At 33.8% G+C, this 24775-nt stretch overlaps 1 protein-coding gene across 2 annotated transcripts in view; it reads left to right on the top strand.

Moving 5' to 3' along the window:
• The window catches only part of PDE3B (phosphodiesterase 3B), a 93000-nt gene extending 69125 nt beyond the window's left edge, over nucleotides 1–23875 (top strand). Inside the window, exons 4-16 of one of the 2 annotated variants that reach the window (XM_075048019.1) lie at nucleotides 3350–3492; nucleotides 6685–6791; nucleotides 9093–9303; nucleotides 9857–9930; nucleotides 10456–10559; nucleotides 11338–11472; nucleotides 13595–13706; nucleotides 14350–14463; nucleotides 17123–17322; nucleotides 19109–19312; nucleotides 19719–19880; nucleotides 21297–21546; nucleotides 21889–23875. In XM_075048019.1, the coding sequence (XP_074904120.1) occupies nucleotides 3350–3492; nucleotides 6685–6791; nucleotides 9093–9303; nucleotides 9857–9930; nucleotides 10456–10559; nucleotides 11338–11472; nucleotides 13595–13706; nucleotides 14350–14463; nucleotides 17123–17322; nucleotides 19109–19312; nucleotides 19719–19880; nucleotides 21297–21546; nucleotides 21889–22115 (2043 nt within the window). In that variant the 3' untranslated portion in view covers nucleotides 22116–23875. Of the gene's footprint in view, nucleotides 1–3349; nucleotides 3493–6684; nucleotides 6792–9092; nucleotides 9304–9856; nucleotides 9931–10455; nucleotides 10560–11337; nucleotides 11473–13594; nucleotides 13707–14349; nucleotides 14464–17122; nucleotides 17323–19108; nucleotides 19313–19718; nucleotides 19881–20171; nucleotides 20228–21296; nucleotides 21547–21888 lie in introns of those variants that run through there. The other variant, XM_075048020.1, reaches the window with a different exon arrangement.
• The last annotated feature ends 900 nt before the right edge of the window (nucleotides 23876–24775 follow it).

Here is a 24775-nt window from a genome sequence, read left to right as displayed (position 1 = left end):
TAGGGCAGCCCAGTATTGACAGCTTGAGGCTATTTATTGTGGAGGCTGGCCTGGGACATCCCTGCCCTGCAGTTGCTTCCATATCCAGGCAGTGGGCAGCTTGGCCCAAATAGATCAATTTGTTGGCTTAGTATTTTGGAGCCAGATAAACTGTCTTGAGCCAGATTCAGCCTGTGAAATGTCTGCTGGGATGTCAAGACAAGTGCTTTTGGGGAAGACCTCAGTGTCTGCAGATTACTCTGTGGAAGATCCTGCAGGATCATTGCAGTATGAAATCCCTTGGAATGTCACATGGATATCTGCAGAAATCAGTTGGGTAGGGATCATAATCATTCAGCGTATATTTTTCTTTGCGCATTTTTTTGAAAACGGCTAAGGATTGGTATACCAATGTGAAAAATGTAATTTATGTGAACTTGAAAATGTAACTTAGTCAGAATTGTTTGAAATGAAAAATATTCATTGCTTAAGACTGGTTATCAAGATTATGTAAAATTGAAAGATTATGGGTTTTTTTCACAGCTATTCTCATTTTCTCCTTCTTAAAAGTAACTCTTCCTGTAAGTTCGGGTTTTTTCTGTGTATTAATTTACCCGGTGGATAAAATAGTGCTTATCACTATCATTCAATGAATGTTTGACTTTGGTATATGTTTAGGGGTAAACCAAAAGATCTACCACTATGTATGTTACTGTAAGAAAGAAAATGATATATCTTTCTTTCAAAAAACAGGAAAGTCAGCACAAACTCCAGATTATAACACACCAAAGAAAATCATAAGAAAGTATTTCTTCAAAATGCGATCTTGCAGATTATATTGAAAGGTTCTCTTCTCTCTTTCCCTGACTTGGAACATGAAAGGTCTCCTCTGTATATCAAACAAGTTGTTTCGTTCCTGAGGATTATGTACATCTTTATTTCTCTTCCCTGACTGGCTTCCAAAGTACATTCAGTTATATTTTTTTTCACTTCTGATGGGGAACTGCCTGTTCTCTTTGGTAGAAAAACAGAAAACAAACAAACAAAAAAACAAGGAAAAGAAAGAAGCTGAAACTGGGCTTCAGACCTTGGGCTAGCAATAACTGGTTATCTAATACTAACTCTTCACTCTGAGTTTCTTGGTAGTCGACAGCTTGGAAGGTGTAAACTGCCCAGTTACTGATCAGTCTCTTTAAATTCCTAAAAAAGAAAAAGGAAATCTTAGACAAAAAATATCTCAGGGCTGCTCTGCAATAGAAAGACTTTTCACTCCATCATGACAGAACTGTCCCCAGATTTCCTAGCGTATGATAGTAGACTGCTTGCCAGATTGGTGGATTTCTGGTGTTATCAACAGTCATGATTTTAACAGTTTTCACACTTCAGGCAAATAAAAGTTGTCTAGGCAAGTGCTTAAGTACCCACATCCCTTGTCTTCTGGCCTTGTTATTGCTGGTAACTGAAAGTCTTTTCATAATAACTTTGATTTCTGGCATGGTCTAAATTGTTTCCAGAGCAACTTTTCCCCTTTGTATAGTGATTACCAGTGACTTTGCTAGCATAGGGTGATCTGGAGTTCCTTAGTCCTTTGCTACCCATGTTTTGTTTATTCTCTACTTCTTTATCTAGCAGGGGAGAGTTCTGGAGATTTGTCATATTCCCAGTGTTCCCTTGTTCTTAGAGTAGCCAGGAAGAAGAAAAAGTAAGTGCAGTAGCTGGGGCTTTCTTTCCATACTGTGCTAGCAATTCATTTGTTTCACTGAGTGGACCTTTCTCCTCCGGTGTTGGGGATTTTCAGCTGTGCTCCCCATGTTGCAGAGAGCATGCAAGTTAGATTGATGTGGTCCACTGACAGAGAAGTCCATTCTAGCCTGAGAGCACTACCCCTGTATGATTGCACACAGAATATGCTCCTCCAGTTCTATTTCTGGTAGGGCTGGTTAAGGACTGCTGCATGTTTCTGTGGGTGATGTGGTGGTCTTATTCTGCCTGTCCAGTTCCACCTTTCTGGCTGTGACTACCGCTTTGCAGCAAAGCAAACAGAGTCAAGGTATATCCCATATCAAGGACTCAAAGCAGTCTGATTTTTCAGTGTAAGAGATTATACTCTTTTGTGTCAATGCTGTTTCATTTTTTTTAAATATGTAATAGCTTTGTGAGTTAAATATGATCTTTGACCACCTGATAAAGCTTAAAATTGCAAAGTCATTATTTCTGCCAGACTTTGGAAGTGGTAGCATCCAGGGGTCACCTGGCCTCATACATGACCCTGCAGACCTTACTCAATACTGCAAATACTGCTTTGGATTTTTTGTTTTAAACATTTTTTCCTGGCATCCTTTTTTACTTTGCAAGGTCTGATTACACACATCTGTATTATGCAGAAGAATCTTCACTCCCCACCCACCCCCTCCCTCCACTGAATGGCTGAATCTAGGGATGAGTTAACAAGTGGATTGTGGACTGAATGCAGAGAGAGATATTTTTATTTTTAATTTGTTTAAAATACAGTGTATAGGTTATCCATTCAATGGATGCAGATATGCCAGAGCTGGCTTTGCAGTTTTGGTTCAGTGATCCTATCCTTTCTATTAGTTAGGTTCTACTAGCTGCTGTGTAAACATGGATACACTTTCCGGGGGTATTTCAGTAAGGCAGAGCTAATAAGTCCTGAGTTATTTCCATACAGGTCTGTTTGAGTGCTGTTGCCCTGCTTTGTGGAGGGCTTTGCGTTCAAGTACAATGGTGATTCCCAGGGTTTGGGCTGCAGCATGCCTAAATTAACACGGCTTCCAGGCTGGGAGTGGTGAAGTGCCCAGGAGCTTCCCGGGTGCTGTGGGGCTGGTATGGAAGCAGAGAGGGAGTCTTGACGGACCAGAACTGACCTGTGCATTATGCATCACCCGTTCCATATGTTTCACAATACTCACACTGTCAATATTTAGCATCTGAATTACCGAAATCTCAGGCTATTCTGAGAGCTGGAGAGCTGATAGTGTAGTTGTATGATTGGGCTGTGCAGGAAAAGAGTCCATAATCCTACAGCAACTGACTGTCTCTAAAAGATCTCAATTTTTAAAAGCTCTGAAGAGTAATTGTTGGACCACATGGATTTCAGAGTACAGGTATCTTTACAAATTTTAATTTGGGGAAAGAAAAGAAGAGATGTGAAAAATAATTATTCCTGGTAAGCAAAATAATTTGATTGCATCTTTTTTATTTTCTTGAGCAATAAGAGTGAATATAAGATGCCATACTTATTATTTCACTATAAAAAATTAACAATAAATAGTCTTCACAAACAATAAATAAAATTCGAATGTCTGTTTTTAATTATATAGACTGTAACCATGGTTAAATTACTCAACAGGGATTAAATAGCAGGAATAGCCTGCCAACACCACAGCTGAGACGATCTTCAGGAGTTTCTGGCATTCCACCTATAGAATCAACATCTTCTAGATGGGAACGGAGTAACAGCAAGAGATCTCATCAGGAATATAACACATCAAGGTAAGCACTTAACCACATTTTAAGTGTAATAATAAATGTAGCCTTTCTAAAATGTTCATGTCTGTAATTTTGGAACTTGGCAGCAGAAGTATTTAATGTAAAATCTTGGGAATTAAGTCTCCAAATTCTGCCAGTATAAACTGGAAAATGTTTCAAGTTAATTATATACTATACTTTGTAACTCTGTGTGATCTCAAGTAGAAATCAGGTCATTCTGAGGTTGAATGGCATGCTCTGTCATAATAAGTAGGCCTGCATATCAGTTTTAGTAGGAAATGAAAAAAAAAAAAAAAAGTCCAACATACATGATTGCAAAACAAACTAGTTTAACCTCTAAACCTTTACTGACTTCCTCCTTCTCCTTATTGCTTAAAATATATATCACTTTCCAACTTCCACATACCCCAAAATTTGTTTTCTAATTAAAAAGATGATATAACTTTCTTGCATTTGATAGCCACTGTTGTGTGTATTGTAACATTTATTATCCCTATGGTCATCAAGTAAGCAGTAAGGTAGATTAAGAAAGTCATCTCTTTACCTGTTAGTCAATATGGAGCAAATGAAGCTTTTATTTCCAGAATTAAGATTACATTTTGAATTAGGATTAAAATAAATGTACTTTTTTTTCTTTTTGTTTAACGTTGTATATGAGTGAAACTTCACACATGTACTTTTATTTAAATGTGTAGAAGTGTATGGCTTTGCTCAATAACTTGTAAGAAAAGTACAACAGATGTTTGAAATTGTGTTGCAGCTTCAATCCCTAAAAATGTGTGTGATTTTGCGCCCTTTTTTTTTTTTTTTTTTTTAATACTTGGTATCTCTTAAGATTTTAATGGGTTTATATAGGTCATAAGGAAAGTATGATAGATGCATTCTTTTTAAAGAAAACATGAGTTATGCTTATAACTGATAATTACTAGCGGTGGATGAAAGTTTATATACACATATCCAAGAATTTATTTATCAATATTACATTTAATTTTAAAGTGAACCATTTAAATAATTTGGTTTTCCCCTCAAATAAAATATGCTTTTCAAGTTTTTGCATAGCAAAACCTAATTGTGGTTTGGGTATAAAATATAATTGAAGATGCTAGTAGTGGCAGTAGTAATAGTTTAAAGATTGTATTTTCATGCTGATTTGGTTATCAGCGTTTGAAAGAATCTCCCCAGTTATATCCACCAGCAATAACCAAAGACCAGAGAACTTGCTTTAAACTTACAAATCGTGGGACTTATGTTTGAAGCTCAGCACTTCTGGTGCAGACACAGTGTACATTTACAGAGGGTTTCCTTACAGCTCCTACCAACCAAAGAACCTACTGAAGCTCACCCAATTAAAAGTAGCGATACAGAAAATGCTTTTGCTCATACTCCATCACTTTTAAATTATCTCTTGACCCCGATGACTAGCACTCCTAGTTAGTCAAGTTCCCCTGCCCTGCTCCTGTCCACCCCCATACAGCCCTAGAATATGTGTTCACTTTTTTGTGGTTTGTGTCCTGGCCTTCAGAGTTCTTGCCAACACTTACACTGTCCCCATCTCCTTACATCTTCCAGTGATCGTTCTTATCAGTTTCCCTTTAACTTCTAACACATAATCATCTCAAAATCCCCCGTGGGTGCTTACTTTACAGATAAGGTTAGATGACGTAGCTGAACTGGCATAGCTGTTCCTGCTGCCAAAAGAGGCAGTCCTGCATTCCTAGAGTACTTTGTGCCATTGGCTCTGGCTCTTGAGTCAGCCCCTTAACTTGTCAGAAAAATAACAGCAATAAAAAAAGACAGTTTTTCCTGCCTTGGGGAGCTGATTCAGCCCAATGAAAGACCCAGTGAATATTAGAAGAGAAGAAGGAGGAGCAGGCTAATAGTAAAAAAGGAGAGTGAAACAGCAAACTATTTGCTAGGAGGAAAGCTTATCAAAAATCAAAATATTATTTTACATACAATGACTGCTTTCAACTGGATTCTATCTGAGTTGAGAAAGATAAGATATTACATAGTGGTGTAATAAATTAATATTGCTACAAAATTTGATTTAATGCTCCAGAATTTTTTTCTATCCGTCCAGACAGTGTTCAAAAGCAACTCTTGAGAGCTGCTGTTCTATTTGCGTGCAAATTCTTAATTTGGTTTTTCAGACAAACACGAGTTCAAGATGAACTGACTTTGCTTAATATATAGTCTTCCTACACTAAATACTGTTGCAGTGTTTTTATGTGCTTTAAAAGAATACATGTAAGCTATGATAGCTAAACAGTGTACAAATAGTGAAAAGTTCAATCTATCCTAGTTGTCAACCCAAACATTTTTTAAAGTTGATTAACATGTCAGCATCAGACTTCAGAAGAATAAATCCGTGTTTATTCTTTAACTCATTTTTTATATTTATATATTTAAACAAACTATGGGAGATCAAGTATTATTTCTGTATTTGACTTTTGGTTGAAATCTGATTAAACAAGATTAAATCTGTTTTGGTAAATACTGTTTTCCCATACTGAAATGAAATAATTACTTTTACATAAAATATTTTTACTTTAAAGTACATGTATAGAGTTATTTCTAATCACATATCGCATTTTTGTTTACTAAAGGAAATATGTAATTGGAATTTTGGCATGCAGTTTCATACCTAGAACAGCAGATGGCATAATTCAACAATCGAGTTTAATGATTTAGCTACTGAAGTACAATATGACTTTGTCAAAAACAGCTTTAGTTTTAAGATGATAATAAATAAAATTATTAATTAAATATGCAAAAATTGATTTGAAAAGCAAGCCATGGCTGCGTAAGATTGTCATGGTATTTCCAAAGTAGCCAATCTTTTAAATGTTCTCAGATCTGTTAGAAAACAGCCTGCTTTGTTAAAACCTTAAAGAAAAGTAAATAACATGTTAGAAAGTAAAACCTATGGCATGTGGCCTGAATATGCTTATTGTGTCATTTTAGGACTACATAAAGTTTTCTGTTGCTTTCACCTAGTACCCAGCATTTTTTATTCCATATAATTGACACATAGTGTCCACCTGATCTTGAATTAGACTTCTTTTTAGTACTCTCTTTTTCTTCAATGGTAGTAGACCTGTAGCAGATCAGTCTGGCCATTTTATAAGCATTTTATTTAATAAAAATAGAAGACAAGGTAGGAAAGAAAAAAAATTCTTACTGTTTTATTTTCAGCCAAGGATCTCATTCAAATGGGTCTTTTGGTGCAAACTTGCTGACAATACCAAAACAAAGATCATCTTCTATGACATTGACTCATCATATAGGTCCCAGACGAGCAGGTAAGATCGTGCAATTTGTATAGCTTAGTGGCAGGATGTCAAGGTAGTAGTTAGTACATCAATTTTTTTTTTTTCATGTATATGTAGTACTAAAATAATATCAGCATGTTGCATATATTTAAATTATTTTTTTTTTAATCTGCTTCTAAGAATACTCAAAATTACAGTTAACATCAACTTTGTAGAAAACTCAACTATTTACCTAATGCTACGTAGCTGCAAAATGTTATAATGTTCAGTATGGCTGGTACGTGTTGAAAATTGCAACATTCATATACATTAATAAGGGACTTTTTTTTTTAGTAATTATGCTTTTCGTAATGGAACAGTGTCACTTAGAAATTCCTAAATACCTGATAGCCATCTGAGATGAATGTTTAAACAAATTTTGGAGGGAGTTGGAGTAGATTTTATTCTAACACTGTCAGTGTAATAAGCTAGTAGATACTGTAACAGCAGTGCTGAAATACTGTGTATATAAGTATTTCAGAGATTATAACTGGTCTGTTTGCCCATATTAAGTGAAAACTTGAAAACTACTTCTTTTGAAATTTCTGTCTATTCATTTTAGCATGATTTAAAAGTAACAACCTGTCTAATAGTTTTGTTTTATAAAAGGTTAAATATGTGGGTTGGATTGAGAGAGATGAATGCACTTTTTAATTTATTTTTAAAAAACCCAACAAACAAAACCCAAAACAAACTCACCAGTTCTCTCTGTATTACTGATGGCTTGATTGTTTCTCTTTTACTCTTCTAAACACAAGGAACATGCAAACTCAGGCCAGATTTGCATGTAAACACATTGTTGCACATTCTCAATGGTTCTGTCTTCATAAAAAGCTGGGCTGCCTTCTGCACTTTTCTACTTTGAATCTTGCAGAAGATACAGAGTGCAATGATATACATTAAAAACTGTTGAATGTGTACATGTAAAAAGGATGAAATTAAGTAACCAACATTAGAGTATTCATTTGTTTTAGTTCTAGAGGGGAGTTTACAAATTGCTTCTCAACTTTCCAGATCTTTCTTTGCAGCAGTGAAGTGACATTTGCTTTCTAAAACTTCTATCTCTGCACCTAGCAATGTGGACTTTGAAAAATCTTGTCTTTTACTTTAACAAAATGTATTTACATACTACTTTTTGGGTGTGTGAGTCAAGTCAGTGTAGCCTGTGACACTGTTGGAAGTGTGTAATCTATGCATTCCTTATTTAAGGGCAATACTGTATATTCTCTTAGTAATTTGTTATCAGGCACTGTATAGTCATAAAACTTATGGTGGAATTTTTGCTTCATAGTTTGCAGCAGAATAAGTGATTCAGCTTTGGAAAGTCCACAGAATACCTCATTATTTTGCTCATGGGCACTTTATTCTTTTGTAAAAATATGTTTACAATGGCTATAACTTACTTCAGGCACTTATAGAAAACCTGCCTTTTGTATATTTTCACAAAAGAAATAAATGATGCTTTGGTTTAATGCAAAATTTTGTTGTAAACTCAGGTTAGGCACAGAGTAGCCAAAGTCTGGATTTCCCAGATTGCTTTCCTAGATTTCACAGACAGAAACCTGAAGTAAACCCTAGCTTACTGTTGGAACAGGAATGGAGAACTTCATGGACCTAAGGAAGATCGAGTTTTGTTGTCTGTTTTTTATCTCTAATTACCCATGAGCAGACTTTAGATTCCCCCCCCCCAATGGCTTATTAGACAGATTTAGATAGATTATCATGCCAATTAAAAAAAGGTACATCACTGTCAAAAAAGGCCAGTATTTGCCCACTTCAATCCCTCACTTCAAAAAAATTATTACAACATTTTGGTTTTTTACTTTGTTTTTAAAAATGTCTCAAGCATATTTTTTCTTTATTGCAAAACAATGAGGTAAAACATTTTTATCTAGGTCAGCTACCAATGCTGAATTGTTTTTGATGATTTTTTTTTTCTGGGAAATTTAAAAAGCAATTCTGAATCAGAAAGGAATATGAAAAGTTTCAGCTACTGTTTAAATTTTGCCAAAGCTAAAAACCAACCCAAACCTTTGAAAGCCAGATGTTATAAGACATTACATAGTTTGCCCATTCATGTGTGTAGCCTAGACTGCTGCAGAGTTGTAGATCTCAAAACCTGGAATAGATCTAGCTACTTCATATGTGTTTAACAATGTGAATTATACACCGTGTTTTGAAAACTTGCACATTCTTTACAATTTATAAAGGTTCTTGTAGTTTAATTTCAGTCTTTCTAAACAGTAATGGTTTTATTGTAATCTGAACCCCATGTAATGTTTGTTTTGGAAGGTGCTTCTCCTGGCCTGAGTCCTGTGGGTTCACCTAATCATGGATCTGTCTCCAGTGGGGCTTTCAGCAGCTGGTCACCTGTAGAATTTCCTGATACTGCTGATTTTCTTACAAAACCAAGCATTAATATACATAAGCCTCCAGGATACACATTTAGTTCTCCAGACTTTCAGCAGCAAGTTAAAACATCTGTAGGTTATATGTGTAGCAGGTACTGTAAACTCTGTTACGTTTTTAGTATGCGCTGAATATGCATTGAAAAGAATATAATTAAAATGAAAAAATATAACAAGACCTGTACATCTACTAGTATTGAAAAAAAGGCATAGGATCTCATAATAATCTGTAACTATATTATCCAGGAGAGACTAAAGAATGCTGTATGTATGCCATTGATCTGAAATGGCTCATCCTTGAAAGCAGCAGTTACTGTAGAGTAATGATATTTTACAGATTTTTAGAAAAGGAGGACTTCCTACCTGGGAATTGAATTCTGTATTTCTGAATAGTTTCTAAATAATGAGCTCTACTTTAGTAATTCATAGAGGTGAGTCCAGGGGAGATGATGGTTGGTTATTTTCTAAGTACGGACTAAATCTCTGTGTGCCAAATTTAGGAGAAAATACTAAGGTCCTTGGTGGAGGAACCTTCAAAAGCATGCCTTTTTAAGAAAAGTAATTTGCAGATATTTTTCAGTACAACACAGCAGTAGCAAAAGAAGAAAATTACTTAATGTTGTAAATATTTTTCATGTATTCTGTAAGCTGTGGACATCAGATACTCAAGCCTGTTCCAACACCAGAACCAGAATTTGCAGAATATAAAGACAGAAAATCAGGTGGGATTTCAAAATAGATTAATATTTGATATAAACATCCTTTTTTTTTTTAAAGCCAATTAAATTAAAATTTTTATATTTTTACATGAAATTTTTCCTATACTTTAAGTAACTCGTATGCATATATTTTATTTTAGCTTGTGACTTAGGATAATCAAGATAAACTAAAATATTGCCTGCCTCAGAGTAAGGATTTTATAATAGGCTTCCACTGATAGCTTTATAGTTCTGTACTCCATATATCAAACAAGTTCTCTGCCATCTCAGCTAAACTAATCACTGAACTGATTTTTGCAAGTAAAAAGTTACGCTTCTAGCTTTTCTCAATCTTGAAAGAGGTTTTGTCTAATAAATTTTGTCCTTTACAACCTTTTTGTTGTTAAATTCTTAAATAAAAATGGTTTAGAAACAAGCTGTTACTTATATTTCTGTGAAGAATCTGTATGATCAGTTTGAGAATTATTAGACAGCAGTAATTTACAAATAAATTATTGATATGGTATTTATGTATGTATTTTCTTTAAGGTGAAATTGGAAGTGCTAGTGTTTCAAAAGAATCTTTCCACCATACAGAGAAGAAAAAAGATGAAAGGAAGGAAATGATCAATCAAACACAAAATAATCTGCCTGTAAGCATGTAATTGAAAAAAAACTTGCAATAACTTTTATCAATACAGTATTTCTTTATCATTTCTAACATGCTGTAAAGAGGTCTGCATTGCTAAGAATTGTAATTTCTGAAGGGAAATGTTGCATCAGTGGAATTCAAATTTTCATTTAACAATTGTGTATTTCCAACTTGCATAAATTTCACTAGCAAATGACAAGAAAGATGGTGATTGTATTAATTTTTTTGTTGACCAAAATTAATTTGTGTAGTTTTAATGTTGATAGTATGCTCCAACAGTTTGACTAGTATTTTTTCTTGGCAGTTTATGACAGATGTGGCAGTCTCACTGAGACTTACAAATGAATGTTCATACAGTGCAATGTATTGGAAGTGCAGGGAGACAAATGGTTTAAGCTTTACTAACATTTTGGGTTTATACATCAATTTTTTTAAAGCTTGCTTGATTAATGAACTGTTAAAGGCCAGTAAATATTTTGTTAGCCTATGCATATTTTTGCGTTGTTTTATTAACTCATCTTGTTTCAAAAGAAATAAGAATGAAAATTTAGCACCATCTCAGAAAGCCCTGGAATCTGCTGCCCCAAAATATGAAAAGTCAAGCCCTTAACTGTGCTATTTGTACTATGGATTTATGATTATCTCATAGCCATAGTTACATCACCATTCAATAAGTTCAATAATGATTTATCATTTTCTTGGCTTTTTTTGCCAATACAACTGACAAATTAGTTTTCATTGTTATTTTAGAGATGATAAAGTATCTTACTCTCATACAGGTAGAGCAGAGTCCTACATTAGAAACAATGTTATTAGACCATGATTCACTAATGGAGAAGATGAACAATTGGAATTTCCAAATTTTTGACCTTGTACAAGAAATGGGAGATCAGTCTGGAAGGATCCTTAGCCAGGTTTGTCGTCTTTTATTATATGAGGGAGGGTGTGTAAAGCTGTTGTGCTTTATATATTTTATTTAAACTGCGAAGAAGTTTTGCAGTCAACATATTTATGAATGCTAACTTGAAATGTAGAAATATCATTTCTCATGTACTCCATTTCATTGTAAACCATAAAAAGTGATCGATCTATGGACAACTTGCTCCAAATTTTATCATTTTTATTCTCAATGTAAAAATAGGTTAGATTCACACTTACTGGGTTTCATAGTAATATGTCATTTCCTATGAAAAATTGTCTCCTGCTTTCAGAATTAACTGCCTTGTTTGTCAACCATTTCTTTTTTCTTTATTTCAGTAAAATATTTCTGCCAGAGCTACACCTGTGGGGGAAGAGAAGTGATCTTTTAGGCAGTCTTTTGCCTCTTGATCCTACAAACAATGGGATTTTTTTTCCATGCTGCTTTCTGCATGTAGTATCCCTTTTATCTCTTTCTGACTTATTACTAAGCTCTTTTGTGCAGTTTTATGTTGTGCTGAAGCCAATCTACTGGCAGGTGCAAAAGTATGATCCTGTTTGCTCTTCCCCAGCCTCTCCCATTCATCAGTGTCATCTGGAAGCTTCTGTTTCTTTCTTTATACTGGATTTAGCAATCATGGAGCTATAGTATGAGCTGGATTTGCTTCTGATCTGACCTCAAAATATTTTTATTGCCAGTACCTTAGCTTCCTACCCTGGAGTAGAATGCATGTTACTCTTGTTCACGGGTAGTGTCAGGAGCAATCAGCTGGAGGGAAGGAAACAGGTTAGAAGTACTCAGGTGCAGTTGGAACCATAGGCCTGCACGTATACTGAAGACAGGAAAAAACAATGGGGATAATTTCATTTCTGTCATTACACACGGCCTTTTCTTTCATAATACACAGTACCCTGGGTATGGTTTTAAATCTTCCATTAGTCTTGTTTGATTAAATGTTTTCAGGTCTTTTGTCACCTCAGTTAGCAACAACTGTTAAGTACAGACTGGAATGCCATAATCCACTTCTGAGTGGTGTTTTTACTGTAGTATACTAGTACTCTGTGATTCACATTAGCTTGCAGTTCATTTGTGTGCAGTCTAGGGGATAGTTCAAACCTTTAAGTACTTAAGTGTGCAGGTTTTTACTTAACTCTACCAGAATTTCTGTATCAGTTCTTCCTGATATTGTATGTATGTGTACTACTTGTCCTTCTCCTCCTCCCACCCCAGTCATTTTGTCTGTTGTGCCGTAAGCATCCGATACATACTTCAGAGTCAATTAAAAACTGTATTTTACCATCATAAGTTGTAAGGTTCTCAGATTGGGTATGTGTAAGGGGAATGGTTGGGGTAGGTAGAAGGAGGGATGTCCCCTCATTTTGCTCTCATATTCCTTTGAGCACCTCCCACATTTTAGAATGTGTTCTTTCTCGCAAGTGTCTGGGAAAGAAGTGACAAAAATGAGTAGCAGTGACTTTTTTTGAAAAGCTTTCTTAATATTTTCAGTCTTGGGTGTATTAGGTCTTTGTAGTCACTAAGCTCTACTTGTAAAACGTAATATATTTGCACAGTATATACATGTGTGGGTGTTCTGAGTACATTTTTGAAATATTTTTTCATTTACCAGCTAGCTTTGTTAAAAATAGCCAAGATAAGTCATAATGAATAAAAGAAATAGTATGTCTTCGCCAGAGTCCCCAAAATAGTATTTTTTTTATATTAATGGCTCTGCTACTATAGTTAAGTAATTTGAAATTTTGAATAACAAGTAAGAATATAGATTTCTTCTTTTTAGGTCATTAATGGAATAAAGCATGAGTTCTTTAACATTATGAAAATTTTGGAGAATATTATTAAAAAAATCAGTTGTGCATAGAATTTATCAGTAAAGAAATAAAAGCTTTTATTATTCTGTATTTTAGAGGATGGTAAAAATCCACATTTTTGTGCTAAAAAATCATTAAACATATCTCTGACCATAGCTTTCAGATAATCTCTAATGGAATTTCAGTAACTTCCATCTCCATCAGCAAGCAAAATTTTAAAAACAGGAATATTTTTAAAGTTGAAAAAGAATATGCTTAGGTATACTAAAATTCATTTTAATATGTATTTAGGTAACTTATACCTTATTTCAAGACACTGGTTTGTTTGAAATTTTTAAAATCCCAACTCAAGAATTCATGAATTACTTCTGTGCACTAGAAAATGGCTACCGAGATATTCCCTGTAAGTACTATCCAATTACATAAGTTTTTCTTTTGTATTAGTGTATCTCCTTTAGTGTGTGTATTAGTTTAATGTTTAATACAGAGGTAGACAATGTCTGAACTTAGTATATTTTTAATTAATACATTTGTCAGAATTTAGAACTCATTTAATGAATTGCAGCTAAAAATTGGTGGACTCCAAAACTGAATTTGTTAATATGTAGGTTGAATATAATCTTAAAGAATTTGAAGGAGTAATTGAATCAAACATACTGAAGTCAATGGAAGAATATTTGCTGATTTAACAAAAATTTGGTTTAGGCCTGTAATAGAATAATAAGAAACGATAGAATTTTGACAGTAATTATTCATCTTGCTGTTTAGGGCAGACAAATTTTTTGGAAAACAAAAGAAAACAAAAAAATGACCCTTGTGTCGTCCCCATCCTCCCTCCCACCTATCCTGTGTCACAGATGTTTGAACCAACCCAGGTGCTTGTAGGTATCAGATTGGAAGCAAGGCTAGTGGCTCACCATTGCTGATTTAAAAGGCTATTTAATCCCTTCCTGACTCTCAGCTAGGATGAAGTATGCTTAGAGGATGTTTGTTCCTTTTGATTATATTTCAGATAATATTTTTAATTATATTTTGTTAATTTTCAGATCACAATCGTATACATGCCACAGATGTTCTTCATGCAGTATGGTATCTGACAACACGGCCCATTCCTGGATTTCAGCAAATTCATAACGAGCATATAATGGAAAGTGATATGGGTATGGATTCACACAGGTTATTTTTTACTTTTGCTGTAAGAAAGTTTTAATGAAACTATATTAGGTAAAACAAATTACTCTGGAAGAAAATATCTAATTATTCTTATCACTCAAATATTTTTTTTGTATTTTAATATAAGCCAGTAGGAATACCACAATGTTAGTACACACCATTAAGAAATATGCAGTAGATTTTTAGAAAAAATATTAGATGAATAGTGTTTAGTTTGTTAGCCAAGAATACAGGTTCACTTAATAAATTTTCTATGCTGAATGAAACCTCTGTATACTGCTACAGTCAACGTATTTTTAGCATTTGAAATACATTAGACTAATATTTCTTAACTTTATTGGGAAATTAAATAGAACAAAAAAAAAAAAGCGAAGTAAAAGTATTTAACTTAATTGAAGTTCTCCTTAATGGTTTTAGTGTAAAGATTAGTATTTCAGGATTTTGTACTAGATATCACATGCAGACATTCAGGCATTGAAGTGACTACCCTAACAATAACTGCATAAGAGCATCCCTGGAAGAGAAATAAAGACTTCAAATTCAAATTTTGTATGACGTTAGTTCTAATGAAGCTTGGTTTTGTGTTGTCTGTGACTTAATGGAATTAACTTTTAAATTTGTCGTTTTTACTAAAATACACGCTGTAAGTAAAGTATAATTTTTCTAAATATAAACCTTTATACTAAAATATATGTATCTAAGAAAAATAAAATGGGGAAATCAAGCACTCTTTAAGAACTCTGTCTTAGATGTGCAGTAAAACAAGACAAGATGCAAGTTGTGGCTTTTAAAGGGCTGTAATTTTAAGAAGCAATTTGTTCTGTACAGTTCACATCATACAGTATATGTTATTTCTTCCTTACTAATTAGCCCCTCTGCTGGCACCTTTCTCTTTTACCAAGTTTGTCCACATCCACTGATTATACCCTATTGCATTTTCTTTCTCTAAGTGTTAAAAGAGTTGGGACTGGAGACTTGACTGGAGGAAAGAAAAATGATAAAAATCCTTTTGTTTCCCTTTACAAAAAAAGTAAAATTAAAATAAAAATAAGAAATTTTAGTTTTATTGCTTTGGAATTGGAACTCTTCCAGTATAAAAGTTACTAGGAATTTTAATCCCCGCTTATTCTATTAGGGCAAAAGAGCCCCTTTTTATTAAGCAATGATGAAATAAGTACTATTGGGGTTTTTTTGTGTTTGTTTTTTTTTTTTTTTTTTTTAAAGTAGTGACTTTGTCCAGGGGAAAGAGGAGAATAAAACTGTGAATCTCCTCATCATGCAAGTATTTCTAACTTAATGGTTTAGTTCCTTTTGCAGTAGTTTCCACCGTCCCCTGAGCTTTTCCTATAGGCCTGCAAGTCCAAGAAATGGGCCACGTATAGAATTACTAAGGGGGATGCTGATTGATCCTTTCTTGGCCTTATTGAGGTTGGAGAGAAACTGTAGAATGCTCTTTTAGTACTGTCATTTTAAGAAGGGAATGAAGTTCCAGGTCTGCATAACAGCAGGAGATCTTTAGCAGCATGACAGTAAGGGGAAGGCATAAGAAGTGACAGGGGCCTTAACAGTAATGTGTAACCATCGGTATCCATGTGGATTTTCCAAGATCTGTAGTTTGGACTCTGAGATGTACATTTTTGCTAGTTTTTCTCCTTCTCTTCATTCCCTCCCATGGAACAAATACCTAAAAGTGCATTTTAAGAATTAAAAGCTTAGATTGTTATGGTTGCTTTCTAATCTAAATGGCAACTCTACTGCAATCAAGAGACATAAACTAGATGGCCGGTGTCCCTTGTTCCCCTAGATTGCCTTCTGTGCTTGCTGAAACATTCCTCTGAACAGCCTTCTGCAGCACAAGTGAACTGTAGCTGCAAAGAGATGACTTCCTCTGTTTTGTGTCTTCTAAGGCACCATACAGTTTCAAGGACCAACGCAAATCTTTTATTCCTTCCTCCCCTCTTCTGATGAGGGCAGCAAGTGTGGATATCTGCCCCATACACATTGCCAAAAGCGTAAAGTCTACATTTCTTTTTCTAAAATTGCATGGCAAGAGTGAGCTCTGATTGTGGTGAATTAAAAATACTTCTTTTTCTTGATTATGACTGTTCAAAGTTCTGAAAGTCTCCTTTATTTGTGTGAATGGTAGTTACCCCTCAGCATTATAATGGGAAATCTTGTCTGAAAAAATGGATCCTGAGGTATATCTGCATGTAGTACTAGGGAAAGGATTGGTTTTAGAACAGGAACATTCAGCTTTCCAGTTTTGGCACACTTCTTGCAGGCTCCACAATGTCCTGTAGGATTTTGCCCTCCTTGTGTAATGCCATTAAACAGTTGAAACTTTTAATGTATTTGTAAGCCTACATGTACCCTTCTGGACAACCTGTGTGGCCATGATGAATTTATGACTTCCTGGCATTTCAACTTTTCTTCAAAATTGCTGGTTTATCTATAAACAATAGTATGACTTTTTTTAAAAAGTGTAAGTCTTTCTTTGCCAATTATTCAGCTCCACAACTACAAGGATAATTATATTAAGATTATTTTCACAATAGTATATGGCTGAGTCATTTAAAATGTATTAAAAATATGAATGAAATAATGTTCTGAAAAAATATTTTATGTTTGTATTTTCAATTTTCTTAGATGAAGCCAGTCGTATTGCCCCTGTTAGAGTCAGCTATATTTCTTCAAAAAGTTGTTCTATTGCTGATGACAGTTATGGTTGTCTGGCATCAAACATTCCTGCTTTGGAATTGATGGCTTTATATGTAGCAGCTGCCATGCACGATTATGATCATCCTGGTCGTACAAATGCTTTTCTAGTGGCTACAAATGCACCTCAGGTAAGAAATTCTTTAACCAGAAAATTGTCTGTATCTGAAATCAGAATAATGAAAAATTTTCTCTTCTATACCCCTACTGTAGCCAGTTTAGGATCATTTGCCCAATTTAAGAAACAGGGAAATTAATTTATACTTAACGTGTGTAATACTTTTTTTCTTTCTGATAAATTCCAATGTGTGTTGTATGTATTGGTTGTGTATGTGTGTAAAAATAATTTTCAATTTACAAAATTGAAAATAATAACATAAATCAATTCAGGTAAAAGATTATTTCATACAGAGCTGGCCCTAGGACTGTCTAAGCAGCTAGTTCATGGATATCTTACATTTTGGGAGACCTCTGAAATCATAGTGGTATCAGCAATTACCATAAAAACACATGTTTCTCTAATAGTCCAATTAACTGCATCGCCTAGTCTTTGTATTTCTAATTAGTCCTGTATGGTAAATAGCCATTACCTTTAAGGGAGTATGAGTAAAATAAGAAGAAATTGGTAAGGTATCCTTGCTTTTATGTCCCATATTCAACTTTGTTGTTAGAACAGAGAGTAGAAAGAAAGGAGATGCTATGCTCTTCAGGGTCTAAAAGGCTAAGACAAAATAGGTAAAGGAGAATAAAGCTAAACAAAATAGCAGATAGGAAAAAAAAAAAGATGGGGCAGGGAAGAATTGGAAGGAAAAGCATGGAAGAAAAGATGCCTAAACTGCACGGTGAAATAGTTTTATCTGAAGAGTGGAATATTATCTGGGGAAGAATATTTATGATGGCTATTTGGATCGCTCTTAATAAGTTAGAGACAAGAAACTTAAATAACAACAACAACATCAACAACAACAATAATAATAGTAAGTCAGAAACCAATACAGCTTGTCAGGAGATGGATACTTTAAAAGTGAACTTTCCAGTCTTCAACAATTCCTTGTTGCAAAAAAAGTTTAGGATGTAGGCAGTTATGTATTTCTGCTGAAAGCAGTATACAAGGAAGAATAAAAACAAACAACACAGACATTCATCTCCAATTTTCAAAAATACACATGTTCATTTTGTTAATGATCTTTTCCTTTCCTCAAAACATAAAGATTATTTTTGTTGTTTTCCAAATAGTTTTTTCAGGTCCTATTTATTCTATATTCAATTATTTTCTAGGATGTTTTGTATAAACACGGAAGTTGTGAGTAAAATCTACTACTGTTTTAATATTTCAATTAACTCATTTGCAGTTAAAATGTATTCATCAGCATTAAACATAGCACATTGAAAACTAGTGATAGTCCACACCATTTTGCGTTAACCACAGTTCTCATATGCTTTGGAGTTCTTTTCGTGTTTTTTTTAAACAATACTGGAATTAAAAGCATATACATAGATCTGGGGTGTGGTTTGGTTTGTTTGGTTGGGTTTTTTATGTCAGTGTGTGGGCTCCACACATACTTGCCAAGGGTCTGAAGTCTACGTTTTAGGTGGTTTGTGTATGTGTGCCTACAGTGTGAATGTAGATGTCAGTAAGACATCATTAAGGATTTTCAAGGAAAGGAAAAGCTTTGCTAATTGTTTGGGTTTTTTTTCTCATCTGCCATTTTTGTTTCACTTTAACCTTCAAAACTAGAAGGCAAAGCATCATTTCCAACGGTTGGGTTTTTTTTGTTTTGTTTTGTTTTTTGTTTTTTTTTATTAAGTCTTGTTTCTGACTAGCCCTTAAGCTTCAGAATATTTAATTATAATTTTAAATCTTTGCTCTGACATTTATGATTCTCTCTCTCTTTTTTTTTTTTTTTTTTTTTGTAGGCTGTTCTCTACAATGACAGATCGGTCTTAGAAAATCACCATGCTGCTTCTGCCTGGAATCTTTTCTTATCACAACCAGAATACAACTTTTTATCAAATCTTGATCATGTAGAATTCAAGCGTTTTCGTTTCTTAGTGATTGAAGCAATCCTTGCCACAGATCTCAAGAAGCATTTTGATTTCCTTGCAGAATTTAATGCCAAGGTTTGTTACATTTTAGTTTCTGCACTAAGCTTGTCTTGATATACTGATGTTAATGTTGCTACCCAGTAGTTGTTAGTATTAATAACTTGCATCTAAAGTTTTATGTTATTTAAATTTAGGTTACAAAAAAAAGCACATAGAGTGTTTCCTTTGTACAAACCAATTGTAGATTGTTTTGTAGATTGCCTAATAAGCCTAGCAGATGTTACTCAGGGACCCACAGGAGAACACGATCATATGTCACATATACATCTTCTGAGAGATAGTAAATGACTTTTTTTTACTATATAAAACAAAAAAAGATATAGAAAAATTAATGCAAGTGTCTGTTGTGCAAAGCCTGAAAAAAACCAACCCCATTGATGAGTTTTAACTTAATTTTTAAAAATGTACATGCTCAATCCAGGTCAATGATATCAACAATCATGGTATAGAATGGAGCAATGAAAATGATCGCCTACTGGCCTGTCAAATATGCATCAAACTGGCAGATATTAATGGCCCAGCAAAAGTTAGAGAGCTGCATCTGAAATGGACAGAAGGCATTGTTAATGAATTTTATGAACAGGTGGGTACAGAAAGTGTAATTTACTCTTTTTTTTTTAATGACAGGCAGATGATCAGTTCTTTGCATTAGCAAATGTATAACTAAATTAAACATTATTCCTTGTGTTAAATCTTCAAGTAAGGTATTTCCATCTTCTCTTTCTGAATACTGAAAAATTATTTTCATAGGTAGGATACTAACATAATTTCTTACTTTTTATCAATTGTGTTAGAAGCTTGAAAACAAGCTCCCTGCCAATGTTGTCCATTTGTCAGATATTAGTTTATTTTCTTTTGGTTTTTTTTTTCATAGGATGAAGCTGATTAAACCAAATTAACTTCTTCCACTTTGGGAAGTTAAGTTCACTGGTATGTTTCCAGGTCAAAGAATATGTATAGAATCCACAAGACTGGAAATGCATATTCAGCTAACTCTTAGTGCAAAGACAGAAGATATTTCAAAACTTTCAAAATTAAATATTAAAAATACACAGTAGTAACTAACAGTATTAAAATGGAAATAAGATTTTTACGGTGGAACCTTGATAAATAATCCTATCAAGAGTAACTGGAAAAAAGCCTGAAAATTTGTGGCCTATGTTTACATTTACAACTTCTGTAAGACCCCAAAATATATTCTACATTTCTACTCTGTTATTTTTCTGTAGTCAGCCTTCTGAGGAGTTAACTATTTATGAGGCAACAACCAAGGATTGAAAAAATACTTTTCAAGCTAGGAAGATAAAAGTAAACAACAAAATCACTTGGGAGATTTAAGCAATAGCAATAATAATCTGAAGTGCTTACACTTACTGTAAGACCTTAGTATTCTAAGTTGCTGCTTTAGGAAAAACTTTTTTGTAAAACTATCAGTTCCACAGAAGTGCTGAGACAAGTGATTATAACTCAGAGTTCTGCAGGAGCAACTGTTCCATTTTTTCTTCTCCAATTTATAAAATAGGAAAAAAACCCAAACTACTTTGTTCTGGTTGTTATAGTTCATTTCATTTTTCTATGACTTTGGGGTGAAGCCGTTTACCAGAATGCCTTACTCTAGCTGATTACTTTCCCATTTTCTCTGTTCATCAGCTCAGCATTTGAAGTCAAAACTTTGCCTACCCTGAAGCCTGTAAAGGCCTGCCTGTAAAGGCCAAGGAATAGCAGCTACAGTAGAACTAGGTCTGCATCCATGCACAAGGGTATCTCGCAGCAAAGCTGAAGGGAGGATTATGGGCTATGCAAGTCTGAGCTATAATGTGTCTTTATTTTAAATTGGCCTAATTACATTTTCATTCACTTAGTCTATACTATTATTGCCTCTAGTAAAAAGATACAACGCATGTGATGTTTACTTGGTTCCTTAAAAGTAATCTTTAAAATAAAAAATTAAACTTAACTTTGTGAGTTCTGATAATTTTTTTTTTCATTTCTTTTTCAGGGTGATGAAGAAGCAAGTCTTGGATTACCTATAAGCCCTTTCATGGATCGTTCTTCTCCACAGCTTGCAAAACTGCAAGAATCTTTCATCACTCACATAGTTGGCCCCCTTTGTAATTCCTATAATGCAGCTGGGTTGCTTCCAGGGCAATGGGTTGATGAAGAGGAGGAGGATGCAGAAAGTACTGAAGATGATGATGGAGCACAATTAGAGAGTGATGATGATGAAATGGAAGATGATCTTATTTTAAGTAAGTTTCTGTATTTCAGTCAGCGCATATGGTTGTCATTTAATAGATTCAGACATAGCAATGAGGGTTGAAATTGTATAGTATGAATATTGTAGATTTTGCGATTATGCTACTTCATAAATTTTACTCTTTTAATAAAATTTTTGTTAATACCAGGAGACTTGCAATTTGAAACAGAAACTCATTATTATCCTTTGCCATGTCAGTATTTAAATATTCTGAATAAGCGTCCATGGTTTTTGCTCAAATTTGCATCTCTCTTACAACGTGCCATTGGTTTTATATGTGTAAAATACAATTACTTTGAATCTCAAACAATCAAATATGCTTATAATTTTACAGAAGCTCAAAGAAAAAAAGGTAGACGAGTATTTTGCCAGCTAATACACCATCTCAGTGAAAATCACAAAATATGGAAGAAAATGATTGAAGAGGAGGAAAAAAATAAAGCTGAAGGAGCTAAACTGCTGACTGAGATCTCATCTTTACCTCAGGCGGATGAAATTCAGGTTATTGAGGAAGCAGATGAAGAAGATGAGCGACAACTAGGAGAAGACAAGACATGCTAAGAAAACTTCAGTGGTGTCCAACATGATAATAGCCTATTTTTTTTTTCCACTGTGCTGACTTTAGCCTGACACAGTTCACATAAAATTGAAAGGCCTTAATACTGTGAGAGGATTCTTTCTACTCTAGTGGAATCCCACTCCTATGCACTTTTGCCACACAAAATATGAAACTTTATTGAAATATTGAGTATTATATACCCTGATGCAAAGTTCTTTATGCCTTAGTTGGTATAAAATATCCTGATATAATGCTGCCTTGCTGAATATGGAACTCTTATTTTCCTTGAGGTACCTGAAATTTTTAAAAACATTCAGTGACTTCAATTACCAAAGTGGCAAGAACTTTATGCTAACAAGGAAATGTGGGATGGATCCTAATATTGTCTTGAGTTGTTTATTTCATGTTGTTTTGAACATGAATGAGAAAAAGTCTGTGCCTATATGAAAACTATGTTACTGTTGCAGTGCAAGCCTGTTGTGGGGTGTCTACTTAGTGCAGTAGTGTGCTTAATGTAGTCATCTCAGAGCAACTATTCAAGGACTGTGACATAAATGCTGAATTCTGATATTTGTGGTTTAAAAAAGAAAAAAATCCAGGTGCATCTATTTCTGATGCTTTTTATTATTGTGCATAATCTGATGTTTTATTTTTGCAGAAAATATTCAGGTTTGCAGTGGGTGTTTATGATAATTCATTGAATACAGGGCCATTATCATCTGTTGCCTTGCTGTTTTGTGGTAGAACATTAAAAACATGTTCAGCTACTTAAATTATTAATGGATTTTATTCTTTTAGTCATAATGCTATATTTCCTGCCCTTACTCAGGTTCCTGTTTAAAAACAAGTCAACCACATAAAAGATTTTTATCTTGCACCAATTTCCAGTATTAAATTTTAAGAAAATATGATCGTTTTTCATTTATTCTTTGTATGTAAAACTTTAGGAGAATTAAAGAATTTTTTTTTTAATAGACATAAACTACTGTTTCAAAATGGCTGGTGTATTTTTATGTGCCCCACGTCTTTTTTCCACCATCACAAACATAGCTTATGTTGCCTTCAAGTTTGATGTACATCCTGAAATATATATATATGGAAAGCAGAATGTGAAAACTTTGTGTAAAGCCTAATAGTAAGATAAACATCACTGTACTATATTCCCTTTTAGATTGTTGAGTTTTTAAATAAGAAACTTAGACATTCCACACAAATGTATTTTTAGGAACACTACCATTGTAGGTCTAATTTAAAAAAAAAAGAAAAAAGAAAAAAAGGCATAAATTAGGCTACAAGTATGTAAGCAAGCCACAAATAAAGCTAGATTTAAAAGTGCACCTTTTAGTACTAAACATTTATATCCTGGGCAGTTGAATTGAATAAAAACAATAGCACACGTGCAAGTTGCTAAATGTATCTTAGCATATTTGTGTTTACATTTACATCAGTTGACTTGAAAAAAAAAAAGTAACATTCCAAAGATAACCTTGTGTAAATTGTATTGCACTATTTTACACAAATTTTTATTCTGCTCTTTGATTGGCCAGTTTAAATAACTGAAAGGAATTTTTTTTATTTTCCACTAATAAGCTTTTTGTTGATCCATTTAGAAGACCACTGAAATGTGCTTTTGATATTTTATATATTCAGTGCCAAATGCCCCTTTGCTGCCATTATTACTATCACTGCATTTTTTGTAACACAAGCAGTGTTAAAACCAGATATTTCTGTCATTAATAAAATGTTGCACTATTGAAGCTGGCACTTATTGATCATTCACTTGTATTTTACATTTGTTCATATATTTTCCTAACGTAATTTGAAGACTACAGAAATCATGCTCGTTTCAGTATGCTGTTTTCTCAGCATTTATGTTTGTATATAAAAAAATCACTTTAATACTGTTTAGTTTCATTTTGCTTTGACTGAAAAAAGATGCAAATGAGCTTGTCTAAATTTAGTTATATTATTTTACATGACAGTTTTCCATTTAGTTGCCTGTTAAAAAATTATTATTAAAAACTAATATAAAAAAGAATAAGAAGGTAAAAATAATACTTTATCATTTACTAAAGCATTGGCAGCATTTATATCTGGTGACAACTTTGCCAGCAACTTCAAATCTCAGGTTTCCCTTAAACTCTTTAGAAATACTGAAGCAATTTTAAAATTCAGAAGTAAGTATCAAACCTCAGTGCTTAATAAACTGTAATGCTGATATGTATTTCCAACTAGATATTTTCAAGTTACAATAGCTTGTTTCAAAGATATGTTGAATTATGAATGTATTTAAAATCCCCTTTAAAATGTCTGTTATTTATGTATACATAATATGTGACTAATTGTTACTCTAAGAGCAAGGGGAAAAGAATGTACAAATATCATCAAAGGTTCGTTCAGGGCATGTTTGCAGAAGTGGATGTAACTGTAACTGAAGATGTCTTAATCTTTCAAATGGTAATGGAGGGTCATTTGAATGTTGATTGAGCTGTTGTCAAGAGTAATATATCTCCATATAAGGTATATCACTCTTATGCTGTTAACAACCCACTGAGAAATTACAACCAATTTAAATCTGTGATCACACTTCAATTCACAGCTACCAAGGGATGCTAAGGAGCACAGAAAAGCACACAAAGAACACAAAATACTTTCTAAAGCA

Source organism: Buteo buteo, chromosome 16, assembly GCF_964188355.1.
Source record: "Buteo buteo chromosome 16, bButBut1.hap1.1, whole genome shotgun sequence".
Classification (NCBI taxonomy): domain Eukaryota; kingdom Metazoa; phylum Chordata; class Aves; order Accipitriformes; family Accipitridae; genus Buteo; species Buteo buteo.
Note: the sequence above shows the minus strand (reverse complement) of the source record. Positions and strands in the feature narration are given on the sequence as shown.